Source organism: Chiroxiphia lanceolata, chromosome 6 (genome assembly GCF_009829145.1).
Source record: "Chiroxiphia lanceolata isolate bChiLan1 chromosome 6, bChiLan1.pri, whole genome shotgun sequence".
NCBI classification, from domain to species: domain Eukaryota; kingdom Metazoa; phylum Chordata; class Aves; order Passeriformes; family Pipridae; genus Chiroxiphia; species Chiroxiphia lanceolata.
The window spans coordinates 60,138,153-60,160,689 of record NC_045642.1 but is presented as its reverse complement, the minus strand read 5'-3'; the positions used below and the strand labels follow the sequence as shown (position 1 = coordinate 60,160,689).

Genomic DNA, 22,537 nt, shown 5'->3' with positions numbered 1-22,537 from the left:
AGGAGGGATCTGATGGAGTGAAGCAGATGTAATGGAGGAAGGAGGTATCTGGACAGGCCTAAGAAGGGAAGATGGGGCATGAGACAGAGCAGAACGGCTGGCTGAGCAGGAGACAAGAAGGATTCAAACCAACAGCCATGACACACACAGCAGAATCCTGGAAATGTGCTCTGGGAGGGAAAACAAGAGGAGAAAGGAAGTGTTTTCAGCTGGCATTTAATCCAAATCTGGCTTTGAAATTCATAATTTTCAGATATAGAGAAGGCACGTAACTTTGAAGACAGGTCTCCAAGATCAGCTCTGTTTTCTGTGAGTAATTATTGGGGAAAAAGAAAAAAAAAAAGAAGAAAAATATTACTGCTTCTCAGAGCAGCCCGTTTATGCTAATCACAGCACACCCAATATGCTCATCACAACAGGGCAACACAGCTTGTTATCTTGAAACACGGCAGGTGCTGTCACACCACCTAAAGCTATTCCCGTTGCTCTGGCATATCGCGGCAAGAACAGAAATTCATGGGCAGGAGAAGCACAGCACCACCAGTGAGACTTTGCTGTCACTCAGGTCACTTGAACAAGAAGCCGTATTTGAGCGGGTCCTCCTCCTCGACAGTGAAGGTGGCTGTGCCAGTGTAAAAGGCTTCTCCCGAGACTTCCACAACAACAGCGTTGTAGTCACCAAACTTGGCTTCCTGCAGAGGGATCAGGATCAGGACAGAGGCGACAGCAGGTTTCCACACTCCCAACCCCAGAAAATGCCCGTGCTACCTGGCACTTATGCAGACACCCCTCTCAGAGCACTGTGCTCTGCCCAAGTGCATCCCAAAGTGTGCAGCAGCCACGCAACACAACAAGGACTTACTGCTACTTGCTTTTCTAATTAAAATCCTTGAAGCATGAGGTTTATGGGAGGGCAAGACCCCCAGGCACCTCCCCCTTTCCACGTGCCCTTCCCCAGGCAACAGAAAGGCTTTTCTGCTTCCCCACTGAGCCAAGGCAACAGCAATTTTCCAGCAGTCCTTGAAATGGGGAAAGACCAGCACAAGCCACTTGCCTTCACTGCCTTCCCAGTGAACAAGGAGCCCGTGGTGCTGCTCCGGAAGGTTCTGGTCTGATTCAGCTGGATGAGTCCCTTATGGTACTGCAGGGCAATGCGAGCTGTCACACCCGAACCTGTCGGACTTCGGTCGACCTACGTGCAGAGGAGATGATGAACCAGCTCTACTATTCTGGGGTTTAACAGAAAACAGTATGGCTCCCCTCAGATCTCTCTGGCACCTTTATACTGTCCTTGGGGGAAACCCCTCTAGCCCAGGGTTTTGTGCAGAATCTGGATACATCACAGCGGCAGATTTGGGGTACTTCTCGATTGTGATTAGCTTTGGCACACTTATAGGGATGGATGATCTAATAAATACTGAGGCTATGTAGGGAGCACTCGAAAGCTTACCAGCATCACAACAAAAAGGACTCAGAGGGGCTAAGGTCATCCTGCCCCGGGACATTCCTATCAAAGGGTTTGTAGGTATAAACCTTTTTAAAAGGTCACCATCTAAGATGTGCAAAAGTATTTCTGCTGTTATAACTTACAACAAGATGTGTGAAATGACACTTGGCTCTTCAGAGACATGACAGTAGCAAAAGTAATCACTGCCCAAACCAAGCAGCAGAACTATCCCTATTCTCTGCAGTGGACATAAGAGGGGACAAAGGTGGTGCCTCATGTGCCTGAGGAGAGCCTGTTTCTGTACCTGCTCATCTGCAAACACACAGATGTTGGTGGTGGGCTCCTTGCTAAAGGCATCTTTCCCATCTGTCAGGATGGTGCCGTAGAGGAAAGCCAGGTCTTCACTTTCAGGGTGATGAAGTTTGAACTGGGAACAGCACAGAGAGGGTCACACACAGCAGCAGCATGTGCAGTACAGCTTCCATGAGAGACCAGAGGAAGGGGACAAGGCCACACTGCTGTATTACCACCTCTGCTTCAGTGGTAACAGAGATGGACGCAGCAGGAGCTCCTTCTTATGTCCTTGTAAGGACTCTGAGATTCACCATGGGGCTGGAAGGATGGGACTCCCCCCCCTCCTGAGTGTCTCAGTCTGGTGCAGTCACCTTGAAGGGAATGTGCTGGGCTGCCATGGTGCTCCCCCATACCTGTTTCTTCACCGCTTCTGTCACTGCGCTCGCTGCACTGACAAGGTCTCTGGTCTTTGAGGAGCTCACATCGAGGCCCAGCTGCTCGGCGCTGAGGAAGGCATAGAAAGTGCCACCGTAGCCAATGTCAACCACCACCTTCCCATGGCCAGGGACGTCAATGGCCAAGTCTGAGCAGAGAAAGGGAGGGAGGTGAGCAGGGGAAACTGTGCTGAGCCATGGGCTTGCTTGCAGCCAGAGTGAAGGAACCCCGCTGCACACAAGGGCAGTGGTTGGGAGGATGACTTGAGTGCTCCCGTGCATGTGACGCCTTATGCCACCCCTGACAACCTCCGAAGAGCATCAGAACCAAGGAGGGATCTGCCACATGCCCCTCAGCCAGGCCATCAGCCCCCAGCCCCCCACCAAAGCCCACCGCAGGGGGCCGAGCTCGCACCGGTGGCGGCGGCGAATGCGGGCACGCTGTGGAAGCGCACGGGGTTGCCGCTGCGCCGGCCGTCCCAGGGCACGAAGGCGGTGACGGGCCCGCAGGGGCAGCGCAGGCGGACGGCGGTCTCCGGGCGGGCGGGCTCCGGCACCAGCCCGTAGTCGAGTGCGAAGCGTCCGAGGGCCATCACGGCGTGTCCGCACATGGCGCTGTAGCCGGCGCCGTGCAGGAACAGCGCCGCCAGGTGCGCGCCCTCCGCGGCCGCCCCGCCGCGCACCACCACGGCCCCGTACATGCCGGCGTGCCCGCGCGGCTCGTGCACCAGCGCCCGCCGCACGTGGTCCTGCGCGGCCGCCACCTCCCGCCGCAGCGACAGCAGCGACAGCCCGCCCGCTGCCGCCGCCCGCTCCGCCGCCTCCAGCCGCGGGATGATGCGCAGCGGCTCGCCGCCCGTGTGCATCTCCACCGTCTGCAGCACCGGGCCCGAGGGCGAGTGCGGCGGCAGCGCCCGCCCCGCTCCGGCTCCGACACCGACACTGTCACTGCCGCCCCGCGCCGCCATCGCACCGCCTACACCTCAAAGGCCGCGCCCACACCCAATAGGCCACGCCCACGACAGTGACAGAGCCACTGTCAGAAGCCGCGCCCCGTCTGAGGCCGCGCCCACCCCCGCCCGGAGCCACGCCCACGACAGCGGCGGCTGCCAAGTCCAAAGTCACGCCCCCTCCAAATACCACGCCCCCATGACTGGCCCCGCCCCTTACATGTGCCCCGCCCACATTCCCGGGGGGCCGGTCCCACGGCGGAAGCGGAAGCGCCGAGGCGGAAGTGTCGTGCAGGGACGGTTGCCGAGTAACCGCGATGTTCCGCGCCGGTAGGACGGGCCGGGATTGGGAATGGGGATGGGGATGGAGATGGGGATGAGGATGGGAAAGCGAGTGCGGATAACGGTGGGGAGTGGGATGGGGTTGGAGTAGGCTCGGTGTCCCTCTCGATAACGGCCCCTGTCTGCCGCGATCTCTCCGCAGCCGTGGACATCCAGCCCGCCTGCCTCGGGCTGTACTGCGGCAGGATCGTCCTGTCGGTGAACGGCTCCGTGGAGACCTACGGGGACTGCGGGGTAAGTGCGGGGCTCGACCCGGGCACGGAGTTGCCCCGAGCTCGGGCTGGGACGGGTCCCGCCGTGAGATGGGATCCATCCCCTCGAGATCGGGGCGCTGGGGCCGCTGAGGGCGGGGAGAGTTCCCTGAGCGAAAGAGGAGCTCCTCCATGAACGTCCCCAGGAGGAGGTGCTGGAGGCTCGGTCCCAAACCCGAGCTGACTGGAGGGGCTGGAAAAGCTGGAACAGGAGGAGATGGTCTAGAGAGCTGTGCTGAAATCACATCACAAATTATTTTTGAGGGAGAGCAAGACCCAGGGAGGGGAGCAAGAAACTGGGGGACAGAGGTTGTGAGCAGCCTGGTGGGTAAGTTGAATCATGCTTCACGCTTGAAGCAGGAGCCAGACAGAGCAAGGCCAGTGTAAGCTGAGACATTACAGATGTTTTTATTTCATCTCTTTAAAAATTTGATCAGTTTCTTGCCCCACTACTGCCTCACACTGTTTGTCCAGGAACTGCAGTGATGTGCTGTTGTTCCTCCGGTTGTAAATCCCATCTCTGCTCTCTGCAGGTGTGTCCCAGAGGTCAGAGGACTGATGACAACAAGATCTGCAGGGAATGTACAGGATCTCCAGACCGCTATGACTGGCTCTACCTCGGCTTCATGGCCATGCTGCCCCTGGTCTTACACTGGTTCTTTATTGAGTGGTATTCTGGAAAAAAGAGGTTTGCATGCCTCTTCTGTAGATATGTTGTTTAAAAACGGAAATCTTGTATCCATGAGTCATCAGTCACAGATGATGAATTGAACTGTCCAGCAGTTCTTAGAGTTCCAGAATGTTTTGGGTTGGGAGGGACCTTAAAGGCCATCTATTTCCACACCTCCTGTCATGGGCAGGGACACCTTCCACTAGACAAGGTTGCTCCAAGCCCTGTCCAGGCTGGCTGTTGGTTGAGCTGATATGGTAGCACATAAGCTTTGAGCAGCTGGAGGGGGATTTATTTGCTAATGTAAGAGTCCTGCAGATCCTTTTTGCCAGTCAGTGCCTGCGGGGCATGGTCTGTATCTGTTTAATGATGCCCACTCCATCTTCCAGTTTGGGCTGGATTGGGTTTCCCAGCAGGCAGGAGTAGTGGGTTGTGTCATCCCCTCAATCCTGGGTCAGACCTCTCACCCACAGAGGCCCTGGTCAGTGCCAGAGAATGGATTTGAGTTCTCTCTTCAGGAATATGTATTCTGGGCATGGTACATCAAGGAATTTCTGTTAAAAAGGGGTTTAAACCCACAGCTGCCATGTGGCCATTGGGTGCTAGACTAGAATTTGGAGACATTGGGTGCTAGACTAGAACTTCTAAGAAGTAGTGACTAGAGTGTACTAATCTGGTCCAGAGTGTACCCCCATGGCAGGGGGTTGGAACAAGACGAATCTTTAAGGTCCCTTCCAACCCAAACCATTTTGTGATTCTATAAACACTGAAAACATAGGGGACCGGGAGAGTTTAATATATGAATATATACAGAATCACAGAATCAGTTAGGTTGGAAAAGACTTCTGAGATCATCAAGTCCAACCCATGACCACCACCTTGTCAACTAGACCATGGCACTAAGTGCCACATCCAGTCTTTCCTTAAACACCTCCAAGGACAGTCTTTAAAAAGGACTTGCATCTTTGAAAATGTTTCTTATATCATCTGTAACAGCGTTACCCCTTTTGAGACATGTGGTATGTTATCCTCACTGCTGCTTTCTTTGCCCATTTTACACACCAAACCATCTGAGATTGTAAATTGAGTTTTTACACTCAGCTTCAAATACTGATTTTATCGAGGCAGAGCTGCCCCAACCTTGGTCACAGCGAGTATTAACTCTGCAGGAGGTTCTGTACTGCACAGGCCTCTGCTTTTCAGTCAGTGTTTAGATTTCCTGTAGAGTTAGAAAACCAGTAACTCTCTGTGTTGCTCCTCAGCTCCAGCGCGTTGCTGCAGCACATCACAGCCCTGCTGGAGTGCAGCATTGCAGCAGTGATCACCCTGCTGGTCAGTGACCCCGTGGGGTCCCTGCACATCCGCTCCTGCAGGGTGAAGAAGCTCTCGGACTGGTACACGATGCTCTACAACCCCAGCCCCGACTACATCACCACAGTGCACTGCACCCACGAGGCCGTCTACCCCCTGTGAGTGTGAAGGCTTTCGTGCTCCTGTCTGTCCCTCCCTTTTATACAGCTGTGTTTGTGTCTGTGCCTCTTCTCAACACTGCAATAAGTGTTCAGATGCAGCTCAGATCAATGAGTATCAATACCCTGAAGTCTTTGATGCACTGAGCTGTTTTATGTGAGAAACATTTCCCACCACTTAATGGCTTTCTGAGTAACCAGAGAAGGTGGCACAGTCCAGGCTGTCAAACAGAATCACAGAATCAACTGGGCTGGAAAAGACCTCTGAGATCATTGAGTCCAACCTGTGCCCCAACACCACCCTGTCAACTAGACCAGGGCACTGAATGCCATGTCCAGGCTTTCCTTAAACACCTCCAGGGACTGAGACTCCACCACCTCCCTGGGCAGCCCCTTCCAATGTTTAATCACCCTTTCTATGAAGAAATTCCTCCTGATGTCCAACCTGAACCTCCCCTGACACAGCCTGGGACTATGTCCTCTCATCCTCTCACTATTTAGCTATAAAACTCAAAGCTGCTTTTTATTTCTTTTTCTTTTCCTTTGCTACATCTTGACCATTTCCCCCTTGGAAAAGTGAGCCCATCATTCTCTGTTTACATCCTTTGGTTATAAATTCTTTAGACTTCACTGACTAACCCCGAATTCCCTGGTTTGTGACTTGAGTCTCCATGAGAAAACTGCACATTTGAAGGAATTTCTGTTTTTTATCTCCTCAGGTACACCATTGTGTTTATATATTACGCCTTCTGTCTTGTGTTAATGATGCTCCTTCGGCCTCTCCTGGTTAAGAAAATTGCCTGTGGCTTGGGAAAGTCTGATCGATTCAAAAGCATTTATGCAGCACTGTACTTCTTCCCCATCCTCACCGTGCTGCAGGCTGTGGGAGGAGGCCTGCTCTGTGAGTTCTCTCTTAATAACACTCTTAAACATACCTGTAAATGCACACTAAGAAGTGATTTATGGGAGGGAGGGGAGGGACACTTTTTGCTTTGGGAATAAGGACATTGTTTAAGATTATTGTGAAGACTCTGACCTGAAAAGGTTGCTCATTAGTAGCCCTGACCTCACTAGGCTCCTGATCCACTGCTTTGCCTCAGCCAATGCTGCTAGAGACTGTCCCTTTCCAAAAAAAAGGAATAGAGTGGGTTATGAGAGGAAATTACTTCAGAGGGAGTTAATTCCACTTTCTGCTAAGGCACAGGTTGTCTGATTTTGGAGCTGGATTACAGTATAGGTTTGCAAAGATAGGGTATTTTTGGTTTAGCTTCCAGCATCCTTGTCACATGTGGAGAGGTGCCACAAAATCCTCTCTCAGCCTGACTACTTTTCTTATTATTTGCCTTTTTCAGTTCGTGGTTTAAGTGTACAATAACTCCACCAAGAAACAGCAGAAGTTTGAAAAGCTCAGTGAGAGCTGTTGTGGAGTTGTGCTTGGCTGATCCCTATTGCTGTGCACGTGTGATGTGCTGATGAAAGATGGGCTGGAGTAGCTCAGTTTACTTCATACCTGTGGTTATATGTGGAAAAATTTTCTCTGAACTGTAAATCATACATTTTTCCTGCTAATGTCTTCCATGTTTGCCTTTAGATTATGCCTTCCCATACATCATACTGGTGTTGTCTTTGGTTACTCTGGCTGTTTACATGTCTGCTTCTGAAGTGGAGGTGGGTAAACATGTTTCCTATGTCAAAACTCAGATTATAAAAGACCTGAGTGAGCAGAGACCGCTTTGTCTCTTGCCTTTTCTCAGCAGTGTATTCTGCATTTAAGCCTCTTCCTTTATGCCTTCTCCTCTTGGCTGGAGGAAGCTCCTGTGAGACTTCCCTCTCGTGGTGCACTGGTGCTGGAAGGGCTCAAACACAGGAGCCTTCATACAGTCCCTGTGTTCTGCCTATAACATCTCTTAAATGTCAGGAACTGGGGAACAGGCTGAATGCTAACAGGATACTGTGTTTATTTTACAAGTCTTTCAAGGATCTTCTGGTGAGGAAGAAAAGGCTTGTTGTCCTCTTCAGCCACTGGTTGCTTCATGCCTATGGAATCATCTCCATTTCCAAACTGGATAAGCTTGAGCAGGACCTGCCATTGCTTGCCCTGGTTCCTGCCCCTGCCCTTTTTTACCTGATGACAGCAAAGTACACGGAGCCATCACGCATCCTCTCGGAAGGGGGAAATGGACATTAAAAGGAGCCTGTGCCAACAACGCCATCCCAATGATCTGGATCAAGCAATTTAGTCATGCTTTGGAAACTTCTGTTTTAAAGGAAGTTGTTTATGTGCCAGACTTCTGGTGAAACACCTCTGGTTGAGACTGTATAATATCAAAAAGCTGCACTTTGCATTCCTCATAAGTATCTGGTATAGATCAAAGGGAATGTCTTTGTATCTATTTATCACTGTGAATCTGTATAAAAAGCTTGTGACACGTTCTAGCACAGCGGTTTGCTTGTGTATGTTCATTTCCTAATACAATATTTGAATAAAACAACAGAACCTGGTTTTCAATAGACTTTAAATTAAAAAAAAAAAATAGAGCTTGAATGTGCCAGAGAGCTTGTTTTTTCACATCACATACTCTAGTTTCTATCCCCCACCAGTGGAAACAGACTGTCTTCTTCCTTCCATCAAAAGATGAAACATGTTGTGCATGATTCCTCGTGATGTTTGGGTCTGACTGCTTGGTAAAAGGAGAAGAAATGCATTGTAAAGTTCTCTATAAAGTATAGTTTATGCTCTGTGAGCTTCGTGTAGGTAGACCTTTTCATGTAGGGAGAGCATTAAATAGATCAGATTAAAGGTTTTCTTTTCTTGGTAGTTTGGTTAATAAAAAGAATTGGAGATTCCTTGTCTCCTTAATGAAATGCCATTATCTCTTGCTTTACATTCCTCAAAACCCTAAAGTGAACACCGTGGTAAATATTGTTAAAACTCCTGAGGCTGCTCAGAGGTGAGTGTTTGGCCTTGCTGAGTCAAATCTCCACTGACAGATTTAGTTTTCTCTCTGTGTTGCATTTAGGGAGTAAGGAAGTAACTGAGCATCATAAGGAAATCAAATGCTGTCTTTTCTGCAATGTACAATATATGATTTGCAGACACTGATCTAGAGGACAGTTCTAAAGGTAAGGGATTAAAACTCATCTTAAAACACCACACCTAAGGACTGTTCCTCTTTCATGGGCATTTCTGTGTATGGACTGTATGCATTGGGTTTAAATGTTGGGCTGTGTCTTGTTTTTGAAAAGACTAACAGCAACTCCCAGGTAACATCAGGTATAGTAAAGAGTACATTTTTTGCTAGTTCTAGGGAGTCATCTGTTCCTTTCAAAAGCAGAATGAGGGATTCTATTAAAAGCAGAGCTTACAGGAAGACAGTGCACCCTATGGACCTTGCCTGAAATCCCCAACCACTGACCTTACAGCTTGGCTCCAGTGCTTTAGCCAAACTTGGAATGTGAAATACAAATTAATAAAGTCTTTTTATCACCTTTTCTCAGTAGCATTAAAAAAAATTTCTATATATAATGGCAACCAAAGAGAAAAATACACACAGTTTGGAATGACCAAGCAATGTTTTTATGGTGGCTCCTTGTGAAGAAACCTGCCCTGAACATTTCACAGCAAAAATACTGGCTCTGGCTTTCAGATGGAGTAGGATCCTCTTCTGCTGTGTGTTCACCATCTTTCTCTTCTCTGCCTGACTCCTGTGACATTCTCTTCTTCTATAAATCCATCATTTCTCTCCCTGGTTCCTGATCACATTATCCAGACCCAGTGATTCCAAAGTAACCTGTAAGCCATCGCCTTTCAGCTTTAATGTATAAAAAGCCACATTCTGTAATCAGATGATGGTCATAGAGTGACCAAACCTGTGACTCATTACAGATGAGACCTCTGTTACTCAACAAGTAAAGCAGATATCTGGCAACTGTTCACATCCCTGGAAGTGTTCCAGGCCAGGTTGGATGGCTTTGAGCACCCTGGTCTAGTGGAAGGTGTCCCTGCCCATGGTAGGGGTTTGGAACTGGATGATCTTTGAGGTCTTTTCCAACCAAAACCATTCTGTGATTCAGTGATATTTACAGGATTTGAGTTAAATAGGCTCTGAAGCAAGCAATTTTTATGTACCCTGTGTGATATCACCCCTTCCCAAGACAATAACATACAATATTGTTCATTTAAATGGAAATAGAAGTAAAAATTGCTTATACTAAAATTCTAAAGCACATAAACATTAATTAACCATATAGTCCTGGAGTGATAACCACAAAACCACAAGCTGCAGGAGCTGAGGTCTGTTAGTTTTATTTATCCTTTGTGGAAAAAGCAAGCACACAGTTCTGGAAAGATCAGTGATGCTCAGACTATTTTACAGCCCCCTCACTGTTATTATCACAGCTCTTCAGAAAGTGGAAATTAAAGATAACCATATCCAGGCTGTGTTATAAAGTATTCCTGGTTCTTCTAATAAATGTACCTCTAATTCCAGCCTTCTGCCATGGGCAGGGACACCTTCCACTATCCCATGTTGCTCCAAGCCCTGTCCAACCTGGCCTTGGACACTTCCAGGGAAGGGGCATCCACAGCTTCTCTGGGCAGCCTGTGCCAGGGCCTCACCACCCTCTGATATCTAATCTAATCTAATCTAACATCTAATTATATTCTCTTTCATTTTGAAGCCATTCCCCTTTGTCCCTTCACTACAATTCCTGATGAAAACTGCTGTGAATTAACAGATTTAGATGGGGGGGGGAAAGAATGAAAAATAAAATATTTAGCTTATCTTTTCTGACAACCAGAGAATCCAGCCCTTCCATACGCATCCTGGTATTACCATCACTGATCTTTTCCTCTCACTGTGGATTTTTTTTGAGCTGTCATCATGTTCAGTATTTCCTGTTCATTTTCCAGAAACTCCTGTAATGACACAGAGTACAATTTATTTTTTCTTATAATGAAAAAAAACCAAACCCTCACAACATGTTAAGAAACTTGATTTGCTTATCTAGTTTTCCCACAGCTTGACTGGCCACTAGACCTGTAGCTCTGCAGGTACTTTTTCAAGTACCCAACTTTTTCAAGTACCCAATCCTTGCATAAAAAACCCCAAAGTTTGCCTTTCTAACAGAATAATTGGTGAAAAACTTTTTTACATTATAGTTTGGCTTAATTCCTGTTCAAAATGAAGGCAACCCCCAACTGGAAAAATATTACAAGGCTAATGACCTGAATGTAGAACAGCAAGAACATTATAAGGTACAGAAGTTAAACTTAAAAGAAGTTTAACTATCAGACCAGCAAAAGGAATAATATCGGAAAAAATTGGTTTTATAGCCAATTTTTTTTATAGCTGGAAAACATAGGTTTAATAATTTGCCCCTCGTGACTTCAAAGATGGTAGCATCTTATTTGCAAAATGCAGTTTTATTTTTTACATGGTAACTGAACTATATTTATGCAATCAAGTACAACAGAAAATTGAAATTCATCTTTTAAATAATGCTCTCCTCCGACCATCCCTTCAGAAGAAGATCTACAAAGAGTTAAGCGTTAAAATGGGGTAAATTGCTGTGCTAAAAAAAAAAGACATTAGAACCGAAAGATATTCTTTAAAAATGTCACCTTTTTTCTTTTGAAGTAGTTATTAACATGTTACTGTGAAACACCATCAGCCTATGCTGACTTTTGGTTTTCTGCTTCAGAGTTCACTGCAAAAATATCTTCTTTTATCTCCACATTGTTCTGTGAAAAAAAAAAAATTACAACTGAGTATTACCACAGTTTTCTAAATATTTTCCAAAGAGTTTCAGTGTTTCTAGAGAGATCAGGAAGAATAAAATGAGTTTCAGCTTATTGAAATATAAAGGTTAATGTATTCTTCTGGACATTTCCTCTGACATTAAAAAGACACCTTTTCTTTCAACAACATCATCCATTTCACTTTGTTGAACAAATTTTAACAGATGCCAAAATCAACACAAGCCACCTGTGTCTATGCTATCAAATAAAATGGATGAGGGTGCTGAGAACAGCCAGGGCAGCACAGGTCATGCACAAGCAGGGAAACTCTTCCTCCCTCACTCCCACAAAATTGGGTGGACTCATTCATGATGGATCAACTCTACTAGTACTCAGATAAATTTTTTTCCTGAGGGAAGCCTTTGATTCCAAACAGATATGACCAGATAGAGCTGATAGCCAAGGGCCGGAGAGGTACACAGAATATTTTCAAAAGCATCTCTTCCACACTCACAAGCCTATCCCACATCTCACCTGCATTTCAGCCCCCCTTCATGTGGCAGGGAAGCCTTTTCCTACAATTCCCGACTGAATGCAGCAGACACATGATATTGATTATGCCTCAGGCAGGTGCCTGGCCCTTGGATATTCCTCTTTGTTTCCTTCCAAATTAAACACAGTCCCACACACTCATTTAAAAGGCCAGGTTTGCTCTGGGATGTTTACGTTTCATCATCTTCCACGACTAGTACTTTGTGTAACAAAAAATGAGCACAGAATTTCACACTGAGCAGGAACACTGTCAAGCTTCAATGCACTCACTAATTTGCATCTGCAGCTCTCGGTGTTCACACTGTCAGGTTTCCTGTTATCTCCTATTTGTCTCATTCCAGGGGCTTCATAGTCTCTGGATGATTTTTCAACTGGCCAGTTGCAGCATCATGTTTGGTCCACGTTTCATTCCTCTTAGTGATAAACTCTTTGCTGCTAACAGAGCTTTATACAGGATTTTTTTAAATAAAGTGAGAAGAGTTTCTCTTACGTGGCAGCTTTCATTTGAAAACTTCAAACATCCATCTCAGGCAGGTATCTTTGCCCTCTTACCAACGAGGAAGGAGAAATACAGAGTGGGGAAGCAATTCCTTATGGTCCCCAAGAAAGGAACCAGCTCTGACATGAAGTGACCTTCCTGCTGCAGGGACACCCAATGATAAGAGCATCCCTTTTCTGTCTAAAGGCAGCGATGGAAACTCTGCAGAAGCAGCACAGCCAAGTTATAAGTTATTACCACATCCTCCTTGAGCTTCCCAGTAGTTTTGATTGGCTGCTGAACGGGCTCTTTTGACCTGGTCATCTTTCTTTTCTACAAAGCAGAGGAAGAGTTTTTAGACAGTGCAGTGACTGAACAGTAGAGTTCGGTTGTTATAAATTAAACCAAGGTCTATCAGTAAGTGACTTGTTTAACTGGTCTGGCTTTTTTTATTTATTTTCTTTTTAATCTTGTATACTTCTCTTTTGTTTCTCTCTGGCTTTCTTCCAAGGTTAGCCTGCTTATGTTCAATTTTTCTTCTTTTTTAACTAGATTTTCAGTTGCAGTTTGTGTGTCATTCTTTAATGAAACTAAATATTAATCAATAATCTATCCAAGCAGCATTTAATGAATTTATAATTTTACAGGTCCAGAGGAAAGAAAAAGAAAAAAACAAACACAGAGAAAAGAATACTGAAAGTAATCTCAAGAGGTCATCTTAGTCCATCTCTGCTCTACAGCAGAATCAATTAGACCTAAGTACCCCTGACAGATGTTTGATTTGTCCTTAAAAACCCTAGTGGTAGAAATACTCTGCCTCTACAATGCTCAGGCAACTGATGCCAGGGATTTACTGTGTGAGCTGTCAGTGCTTTCTTAAGGCCTTTTTCTTATGTTAAATCTGTCCTGTTCCGTGTTATTTGTCTCCACAAGTGGTCAAGGAGAAAAGCTTATTGTCTTGCTATGAATATTTATTTCTTTGACAGTTACTACCTTGTTTTCTCTTACCTTTAGGTATTTTAAATGGAAAAGCTGCCCATTTTTTCAATCTTTCCCTTTTTTTGATAACTTTTACTGAACTCCTCCTGGATCTCAAAATAATCTACATCATCCTTTAAAAGAGATGATCAATACCAGACACTCCAGCTGTGTCCTACATCAAAGCCAGATAGAGGTGAGAACATACACCTTAAGCCTTTTCATATAGAGTAGTCTGACAGTTGTTTTTTCATTGCTACAAATCTTTATTGACTTGTTTTCAAATTTTCAGCTTTAATTCTATTTATCACCCTAAATATCTCCCTCATGGTGGATTTGTATAAATAACTGTTCCTACCTAAATGCAAATATATGGATTTTTTAAAATTATTATTATAATTAGATTATCTTCCCTCAAATTAAATCTCTCACTTGCTAAAATAATTCTGAATTCTACTTCTGCCCTGCAGAGGGTGCTCCCACTCTTATCATGTTTGTCATCTGCAGATATGATAAGCATTTGCTCTATCCCATCATCTGATTCCTTAAGGAAAAAACAGATTAATTCCAGTATGAGAACAGACCTCTCACAAACTAACAAGGGCCATTATTTTATTTAGTCAGTAAAGCATGAGTAACAATTATCTAGGACAATTTTTCCAACTGATTTTGTTCAGCCTGAAAAAGAGACAACTGAAGGGACATACAGTAAAGGTGTCTAAAAATCACACACACCTTTGCAGGAGAAGATGAGAAGATAACACTTACTGTTTCTCATAACATAAAAACTGCAGGATGCCAATAAACTTTCAGGACAGCAGGTTTAAAGCAAAAGAGAATTCTTGTCCTTATTAAATAAGTTATATATAAGTTGTTAGGGAGGATGAATGTATATGTGAGCCAAAAGAACCAATCAGTGATAGGAGAATTATTGCACTGAAGATCCAGCATAGCATAAAATTCCATCAAAAGCTATTTAAATGCAGATATCATCTCCATCCAGAGAAGTTCCTGACACTCCATTTGTCATGAAGATTATACAGTAGAAGGGTCATTCTATATTTGACTGTTCTTACATTACTTCTCCAAGCAGGATTATTGATCACTGGTAGGTCCAGCATTGAATCTTACCCAGTATGGCTATTTTGGGAACTGAAGCTGATTTGAGCTTCACTCACCTATTCCTGATGTACACTAAAATATAATGATGAATAGCACTGAGGGGCCAAAAAAAAGTCTAATTTGATGTATGTGCATCTCTCAGCATAGTGGAATCTCATCTTGGTTAGGGCCAAGGAAACACAAGTCACAAATTTAATGACTTTCCACTGGAAAAAATATATCTCTTCTGTTTTGCTGCAGTAGGTAAAAACACAGAAAGGGAGAACAGGAACAATCTGTATAGATTGGGAGACTTGAACAACAGAGAGATAAGATGATACCAAGGAAATAAAGTCACACAAAGGAACAAAACTGGGCTCAGGATGTGAAGAAACACCAGGACTCTGAGCTCACTTCTGTACAGCACTTTAGTGTCAAATATGCTGCACTACATGTTTTTGTTCCCTCTGAGACTCTGAAGTCGGGTAAACCTGTCAGATCCACTCCTGTGATCAAAGACTAGAAACATCAGAAAACCTCAAAGTATAAAGTATAGATGTTTGGATATTCTCATGAGCTCGCTTTTTTGAATTTTTTTTTTAAGGACTGTTGCAGAAGAGTGAGTAAAAAGAATTTTAAAAATGTAGAATATGGAGAACAGATGAAATGGCTCCCTTGGCAGAAACAGGTATGTGAAGCAGGCAGAGAAAGGTGAGTCTCATTTGTATGAACTACTTTGATACTGTGCATCACTGTAATGCTCCAAACAGAACAGAATGAGCTTGATCAAACTCCTGCAAAGGAATTTATTCCCCTCACATAGATCACCTTCATGAGACAGCATTCAGCCAGAATCATTTTGTAGAGAGCAAGTGAAAGAAAATACTGAAAGTCGCCCTCCCTCCCCTAAAAAAAAAGGAGGAAGAAAAAGCAGCTTAAATTTTTTTGTCAAAAATGGGAGAAAATGAAAGCAAAGGAGGAAAACAGTTAAGAAAGGAGAAAATATTAGCATGCACCTAATAAAAATAAACAATCTACAGTTGCTTTTTCAACCTGGTTCTGTCCATGCTACAAAGGAAAGGCCAATCCTCTGATAACAGGCTCATCAGCACTACATTAGGTGAGAGTAAAACTCTTAGAATGGATCATATTAAGGAAAAAACAGAGATAATACCAAGGTATATTTAGCATCTCTTTTGTATGTTCTGCACAGCTCAGATGCCACAAAGAGCAGCAGAATGAGTCCAGCACAGTGGTTTACTTAGCAGTGACAGTCTCATCCCTAGTTTTTAGGGAAGCTCGAGGAGTTACATGACCACAGCTGTCCTGTGTGATGTAGGAGCACAACCTCTCCACCAGCAAAATGAGAATTATCCTCAGGGCCTGCTGTAAATCCAGCTTTCTAAGGTCAGACATACAAAGAGGATATTTCCTGCACTCCTGGCACCTGATTCATTTATCCTGTCTCAAATCAAACTATTGACCTGGAGTCAGACAGTTTCCCTGGGGATAGAGTATGTGCTATAGGCTAAAGGGGCACTTGGAATCTTTGAAAGCTGCATAGTTCATATTCAGCATTTCAGTGCCCTACTTTCTTTGGGAAAGAAACCTCACTGGTATTTTAGGGAACATTGACACTAAGCAGCCTTGGGTGATGTCTTGACCACCATCACTCCCTCCAATATATTTACAGCAACAATAATTCAGAGGAAACTTCGACCAGTGCCTAAAATGTGGAAGGCTTGATGATGAAGGAATCCTGGCATGGTGGGAATGCAATATCAGTGGAGGGAAGTAGGAGTCATTGGTCCAGGCTGACAGAGGCAAGTGCAGGAAGATTAAAAAGGAAATAGGAAGATGATGACTGGAGTCAGGACTTTTGAGGGTAGGAATGCTGTATAAGAGCAGGTGGAGTGGCCACGGGGTGGGGAGAATGTGGCTTCCACCTAGTGCTGCCCAACGCAAGTTCAGCAGAGTTTTTAATGGACCAACCTCTTGTTTCATATTTACACCCCCAGAGGAGAAGTTATGGACACAACTAGGAAACCACCCTTGGGCAGATGTGAGTAGAGCCACCACTAGTTGGATTTTTCCCACATGTAATGAAAGTTAATGTCCAAAAAGCTCGGAGCAAGTCAGCAAGAATGACTGTGAAAACTGCACACTCAGCTTTCCAGACCAGGAACCCAACCTCATCCTTGTTGACAAATCTCCCCACAGTCCTCCCACATCCATCTGTCTGCCCCATTCTCTTACTGCACATATACTGCCTTTCAATCAATATCCTAATCTCATTCCTTCTATTCCCTCATATCCCAGCACACAAAACAACACCCTTAAGCTCATCCCACATCCCAGTGCCCCTTTAAGTCTTTCAACATCAGCCTGTGGCCTCAGTAGTTAAAAACTCTGAGATAGAATAAAAATATCTCTCTTACCTTTCCAAGCTCTTTATGGAAATTCTCCTTTTCTTGGGCAATTTTTGATTTTAAAAGCAGTAACTCAGAATCAATCTGAATTGAAATTAAGTTAAGCCAACGCAGACCTATTTAGGAGGGTATCAACAAAAAAAAATTAAAAATAATAAAAAGTTATTCATTCTTATTCTCAGGTCCCTCATGTGAATATAAGCTATGTTTACATGCATTTGAGTTCTGTTCCATTCATTAATTCCCTCTAATGTATCTGATGAGAATAAAGCTTGCAAAGAAGGCACGGACACACAGAACTAGTATGATTTCTACGACAAGATCTTAAATTACAAACCAAGGAAGGCTTGTGAGGAGAGGCAATATTTTCTATAGACAAATTGATATTAAAATACATGAGGAGAAAGCAGATAGGCTTTTAGGTAGATAAGTCCTCCCAGCAGCAGGTCTACAGGATAAAATGGGGAAGTTTAAGCACAGATTGGATGAACATGGTGCATTTGTGTGTTTTACTGGATGCACTCAGATAAGCCACACCTGCTTTCTTCTTTTATCTCCTACACAAAATAGGAGTCAGGCAAGAAGCATGAGCCTACCTGAAGAAGTGTTTGAAGAACAAAATCTGATACAGAGGAGGAGAAGATATCAAAGAGAAAAAGAGGAGTAAGAAGCCCCAAGTAGTAGTCTTATAGCAAGAAAATACAGAACCAGAAATCCATACTGACCAGGCTTTGGGAGCATGTGGCAAACACCGTGAAGGAAAAAAAATTGACCAGACACTTTCTTTAACTCAACTCAACTGAGCAGCTACAAAAATGGAGAAAAAAAAAAAAAAAAAGGAAAAAAAACCCTGCTTCTGTTACACTCAGGCTCTGAAATGCATGGCCTACAGCCCTCTGGTCATCACCAGATCATAACTGTTTGGACCCTTGAAACACGTGTATGGTCAGCTTCCCCAGGAAAAATGTTTCTACTGAAGTTAATGCTCAGAAGAGTAAAGATAAGACATTTATAACTGCCTACAAGATCAAGGGCCACGGCCGGATGCTGGCTGCAGCTCATTTTTTACAGTAATTACATTGTTAATTAAAGTCATGAGGACATTAATGAATTAGTTCTGCCATCAAGAAAAATAGCAGAGTTCGGAGCAATGATTTCACCCAAGTTTCCAGGAACTTGTGTTTTCTTCCTAGTGGGGATCAGATTGTGCAGGGGAATGGGTTGAAACACGAAGTTTGAGTCACTGGGAAGAGTCTCAGATTTTTTCCCCCTTCACTTTGGTCACAGAATCCTTCAGAAGGCCTATGGCAGATCAGGAGACAAGCAACTATGGAGCCAGCCTGGATAATGCTAAATCGAGGACCTCCACATAGAATACCATGAGTGTAACATAGACACGCCCACAGAATATTTGGATTATTTTGTTTGTTCATGTAATTTTTAATGCCTTTTATCTCAGACAACAGAGAGAAGAATCTCTGTGCCATAGCAGAAGAACCACCAAGGTACAATTTATTTAGCCTATAAAAATGAAACAGGCTATGTCAAAACAAATGAAATTTCCAAAACAGCAGATAATGAATCCCTTTACTGCCACTGGAGTTTTGCGTTTTTTTAAGATTTCATAACATCTGCGTGAGACTATCATTTTCTAGCCTCTCTGAGATTTCACAGTTAAAATTATAAAAATTACAATAACTACAGCCTACAAAGAAAGAATACTGAGGAACAGCAGTTAAGGCTGTATTTACTGTATGTAATCACTAAAAGAGTTTAAAAAAATAATCAATGCAGCTTGGTAATGAAAAGAGATGTTAAAAAAAATAACCTAAGAAATCTGCCATTTAAGGGACCCTCACTGCAGAATTAACTCAGGTTTAAAGTCTGAAAGCATGTAGGTGCATGTAGAGACAGTAAAAGGGGGAATGGCCTTAAGCTGACAGAGAATAGGTTTAAATTAGATTTTAGGAAGAAATTCTTGCCTGTGAGGGTGGTAAGGCTGCCCAGAGAAGCTGTGGCTGCCCTATCCCTGGAAGTGTTCAAGGCCAGGTTGGATGGGGCTTGGAGCAACCTGGGATAGCAAAAGATGTCCCTGTCCATGGCAGGGGTGGGTGGAACTGGATGATCTTGAAGGCCCCTTCCAACCCAAACCACTCTATGATTCTATGTTTGGTAAAATGAATCCCTGCCTATCCATTCATTAGCAATAGTAAGACACATGCCATAAAGAATGACATGCACCAGTACTTGTGATAAGACTATCTAAGGCCTTGCATTCCAAGGAAGAACCTTTTGGTTATTTCCATCATAACTTTTTCAAAGCTTTACTTTTTTTTTCTGATATGGTCATTTTCCACTGGTTTCATTAAAAATGGAAGGGCTGCTTGCAAGCACTGGAAGAACAAAGAAAGCAGGAGCAGGCTTCCCTGAAGAATGGGCATTGTGATTTATTTTCAAACAGCTCTAGCAGAATGGCAGAAGGTGACAGTAAAATGAAATCTGGCAGGGAGAAAACAAATATCTCCCAAGTCTCTGTTGGAGCAACTCTTGAAGAGGAAGATAGATCTCCAGCACAGTTACTGATTCAGAATTCGTCTACTGACCTTATTTTTAACTGAAAATTATGATTTTTGATAAGGAAATGGCCTCAAGCTGTGCCAGAGGAGGTTTAGCTTGGATATTAGGAAAAATTTCTTCACTGAAAGGGTGTTCAGGCACTGGAACAGGCTGCCCAGGGCAGTGGTGGAGTCACCATCCCTGGAGGGGTTTAAATGAAATGGAGATGCGGCATCTAGGGACATGGGTTAGTGGTGGGCTTGGCAGTGCTGGGTTAACAGTCAGACTCGATGATCTTAGAGGGCTTTTCCAACCTTGAAGATCCCACATCTCTGTGATCTTTGTCTGCAGCGGGTCCTTAAAATTAAATGTTGAAAGGAAAACTCTCCTTGACAGTGTGAGCAGCAAAGCTGCAGACAGTTTTCCCTAAGTGAGCTCAGCAGGGCTGCAGAGGGCAGGCAGAACCAGCAGGCTCTGCTGTTCCAGAAAAAAAAAAAATCCTAAAAATCCGGCTTGTTGCTGCAGCAGAGAGTTGCCTAGGAACATCACTGGCTACCTGCAGGGGTGAGGGTCAAGCGCTGCTCACCGTGTTTTGATAACATTTCTGTTTTCCTTATAATCTCGCCAGTATGATTTTCCATACGTACCACAAGGCAGCATTCCGTCTTTCCAAAGGGTTTCTTTGATTCTCCCGCAGGAATTCAATTCCATAAGCAACGCTTCCCAATGCAGGCTGCAGCTGATCCATCTGAGCCACACCAGATTCATGAGCGGCAGGAGCGAGGGCTAAAAAATAAATGCAAAATATGAAGAAGCTTCTTAGCTATATAGATATATAAAAAGCTATATAGATATATAAAATAAAGCATTAAGGGATTGATTCATAATCTTTAATTCTCTACTATTGGTGCTGTCAGCTGGTAAGGGATAGCTGTGATTCTAAGACACCAACATACCTGACATCACACACTTATTTCAGCAGTTTAGTCTTACCACATTTTTCCAGAGTCATCTGCATTTATCAACGAGAAGAAGCCTGCTGTGTTCTCACTGAACAACTGCTCTTCTTCATACTGTTTATCTAAGAAGCTCTCTAGACATATAGAAAACTGATAAAAATTACTCCTTTTCCCCCCCAAAAAATCTTCTGCACAACCAGCTCTTGCAGCCAGGGACAAGGAGCAGGATCACATGGCTTGGAATTCAGCATCTTTACTCCCAGAAGAGCCACTGCTGTGTGGAAGGGAAGAGCCTGTGTGGAGGCACCGGGGATGAAACTCCTCTGTGAAGGGGTGTTGTACTACAGCATCTCTTCAGCCTTGGAGACAACAGTCTCCTCAGGGTGCATGCACCCTGCAAAAACACTTTGGGAGTGCAGGATGGGAGCAGCAAGCTCAAACAACCAGCTGACTGCAAAGCAGCTGCTCTGCTGTGGGCAGAGAGAGGTGAGGGGGGAAACTGCCTGTAAGAAAGCAAACAACAAACACAGAATGTAGCTGGGAGGACAAAGAAAGAAAAAAAAAAAGAAAAGAAAAAAGGAAAGATCTGGCTGTTGCCTCTTGATGAACTTAAAGCTGATCTCTCTAACTCCAAAAAGAGCAGTCCCACCCTCACTGGCTGCACTGCCACATTCCCTTCCCTCCTCCTGTGCCACCACTAGCAGTCATGCAGCCTCATGGTTCACTGGATGAACAATTCCAACTCCCTTGCTTCTCCCAAGAAAAAGAAACCCTGACATTTCTTTTATCTAGCACAGCTCCCTGAAAAATTTGTTTTGTGACTACAGTGCAAAGAGAAGGGTGATGGCAGAATATGCCTTGATCATCTTAAAAGTCAAGACACACCTGAGAAAAAAAGAGAAATAGAGCTCAAACCTTATTTCATCTGGACATTTACATTTGAGCTAAAGCTTTAGCCTCTCCATCATAATGGAGAGGAAGAGGAAATTCCAGCTCACTATGAGCTCCAGCCCAGAGAAAAAGAGGCTCGGGGGGACCCTATCACTCTCTGCAACTCCCTGACACGAGGCTGTAGTCAGGTGGAGGTTGGTTTCTTCTCCCAGATAGCAAGGGACAGGAAAAGGGGAAAGGGCCTCAAGTTGTACCAGGGGAGGTTTAGACTTGATATTAGGGGAAATTTTCTTCATTGAAAGGGTAGTCAGCCACTGGCACAGTCTGTCCAGGGAAGTGTTAGATTCATCATCCTTGGAGAACTTTAAAAGACATGTAGATGTGACACTTGAGGACACAGTTCAATGGTGGGCTTGGAAGTGCTGGGTTAATGGTTGGACTTGATGATCTTGAGGTCTTTTCCAGCCTAAGTGACTCTATGATTCTTCTGACTTGCTTTAAACATCTATTCTGTGATGAAGGATGTCTAGAAGTGCCTCTTTCCCTTCACTGTCTAAAGGAAACAGTTGACAATTATCTGGTCAGGTGAACCCCACCCAGAAGCAATGTCAGATCAGGTAAGTATTATTATTCCTCCTTCACAGAGAGGAAACTTACAGCACAGAGTACTCAAGTGCTGAGATCAGAATGGAGTGCTGCAGTTATCCAGTCATTCCTCTACTGCTTGTGCATGGTCTTCAGTGAAGATTTCTCTTATTTCCACTCTTGGGTGAGAGAATAACCCCTCACAGTAATATCATCAGCAAACTCTTATCTTCTTCCATTAATAAGTTAATATTGGAAGCTATTTACTTTCAGCAGTAAGATTTTATAGAATACTTCAAATTCTTTAAATACACATAAAATTCAATTCTCTTGTGGTTTGTTTGTTTGTTTGTTTGTTTTTCTTTTTTTTTCCCCACAGCTGGTTAAGTTAATACTGCCTCTCATTTCTGT

General features: G+C 44.3%; 2 protein-coding genes across 3 annotated transcripts; one reads left to right on the top strand and one right to left on the bottom strand.

Annotated features, from left to right (window-relative positions):
• Window positions 1–199: 199 nt before the first annotated feature.
• Window positions 200–3,145, bottom strand: L3HYPDH (trans-L-3-hydroxyproline dehydratase). 2 transcript variants are annotated; one of them, XM_032692255.1, is made up of 5 exons: window positions 2,591–3,145; window positions 2,155–2,324; window positions 1,752–1,874; window positions 1,055–1,192; window positions 200–692 (listed from the first exon to the last, which is right to left on the bottom strand). In XM_032692255.1, exons 1-5 carry the CDS (start codon window positions 3,141–3,143, stop codon window positions 567–569), a joined length of 1,110 nt encoding a protein of 369 aa, XP_032548146.1. In that variant the 5' UTR covers window positions 3,144–3,145; the 3' UTR covers window positions 200–566. The 2 variants fall into 2 exon arrangements, with proteins under 2 accessions (XP_032548146.1, XP_032548147.1); XM_032692256.1 differs by lacking the exon at window positions 1,752–1,874.
• Window positions 3,146–3,331: 186 nt separating this feature from the next.
• JKAMP (JNK1/MAPK8 associated membrane protein) lies at window positions 3,332–8,598 on the top strand. Its single transcript, XM_032691924.1, has 7 exons — window positions 3,332–3,455; window positions 3,610–3,701; window positions 4,252–4,406; window positions 5,651–5,857; window positions 6,577–6,758; window positions 7,449–7,525; window positions 7,827–8,598. Exons 1-7 carry the CDS (start codon window positions 3,443–3,445, stop codon window positions 8,043–8,045), a joined length of 945 nt encoding a protein of 314 aa, XP_032547815.1. The 5' UTR covers window positions 3,332–3,442; the 3' UTR covers window positions 8,046–8,598.
• Window positions 8,599–22,537: the final 13,939 nt, after the last annotated feature.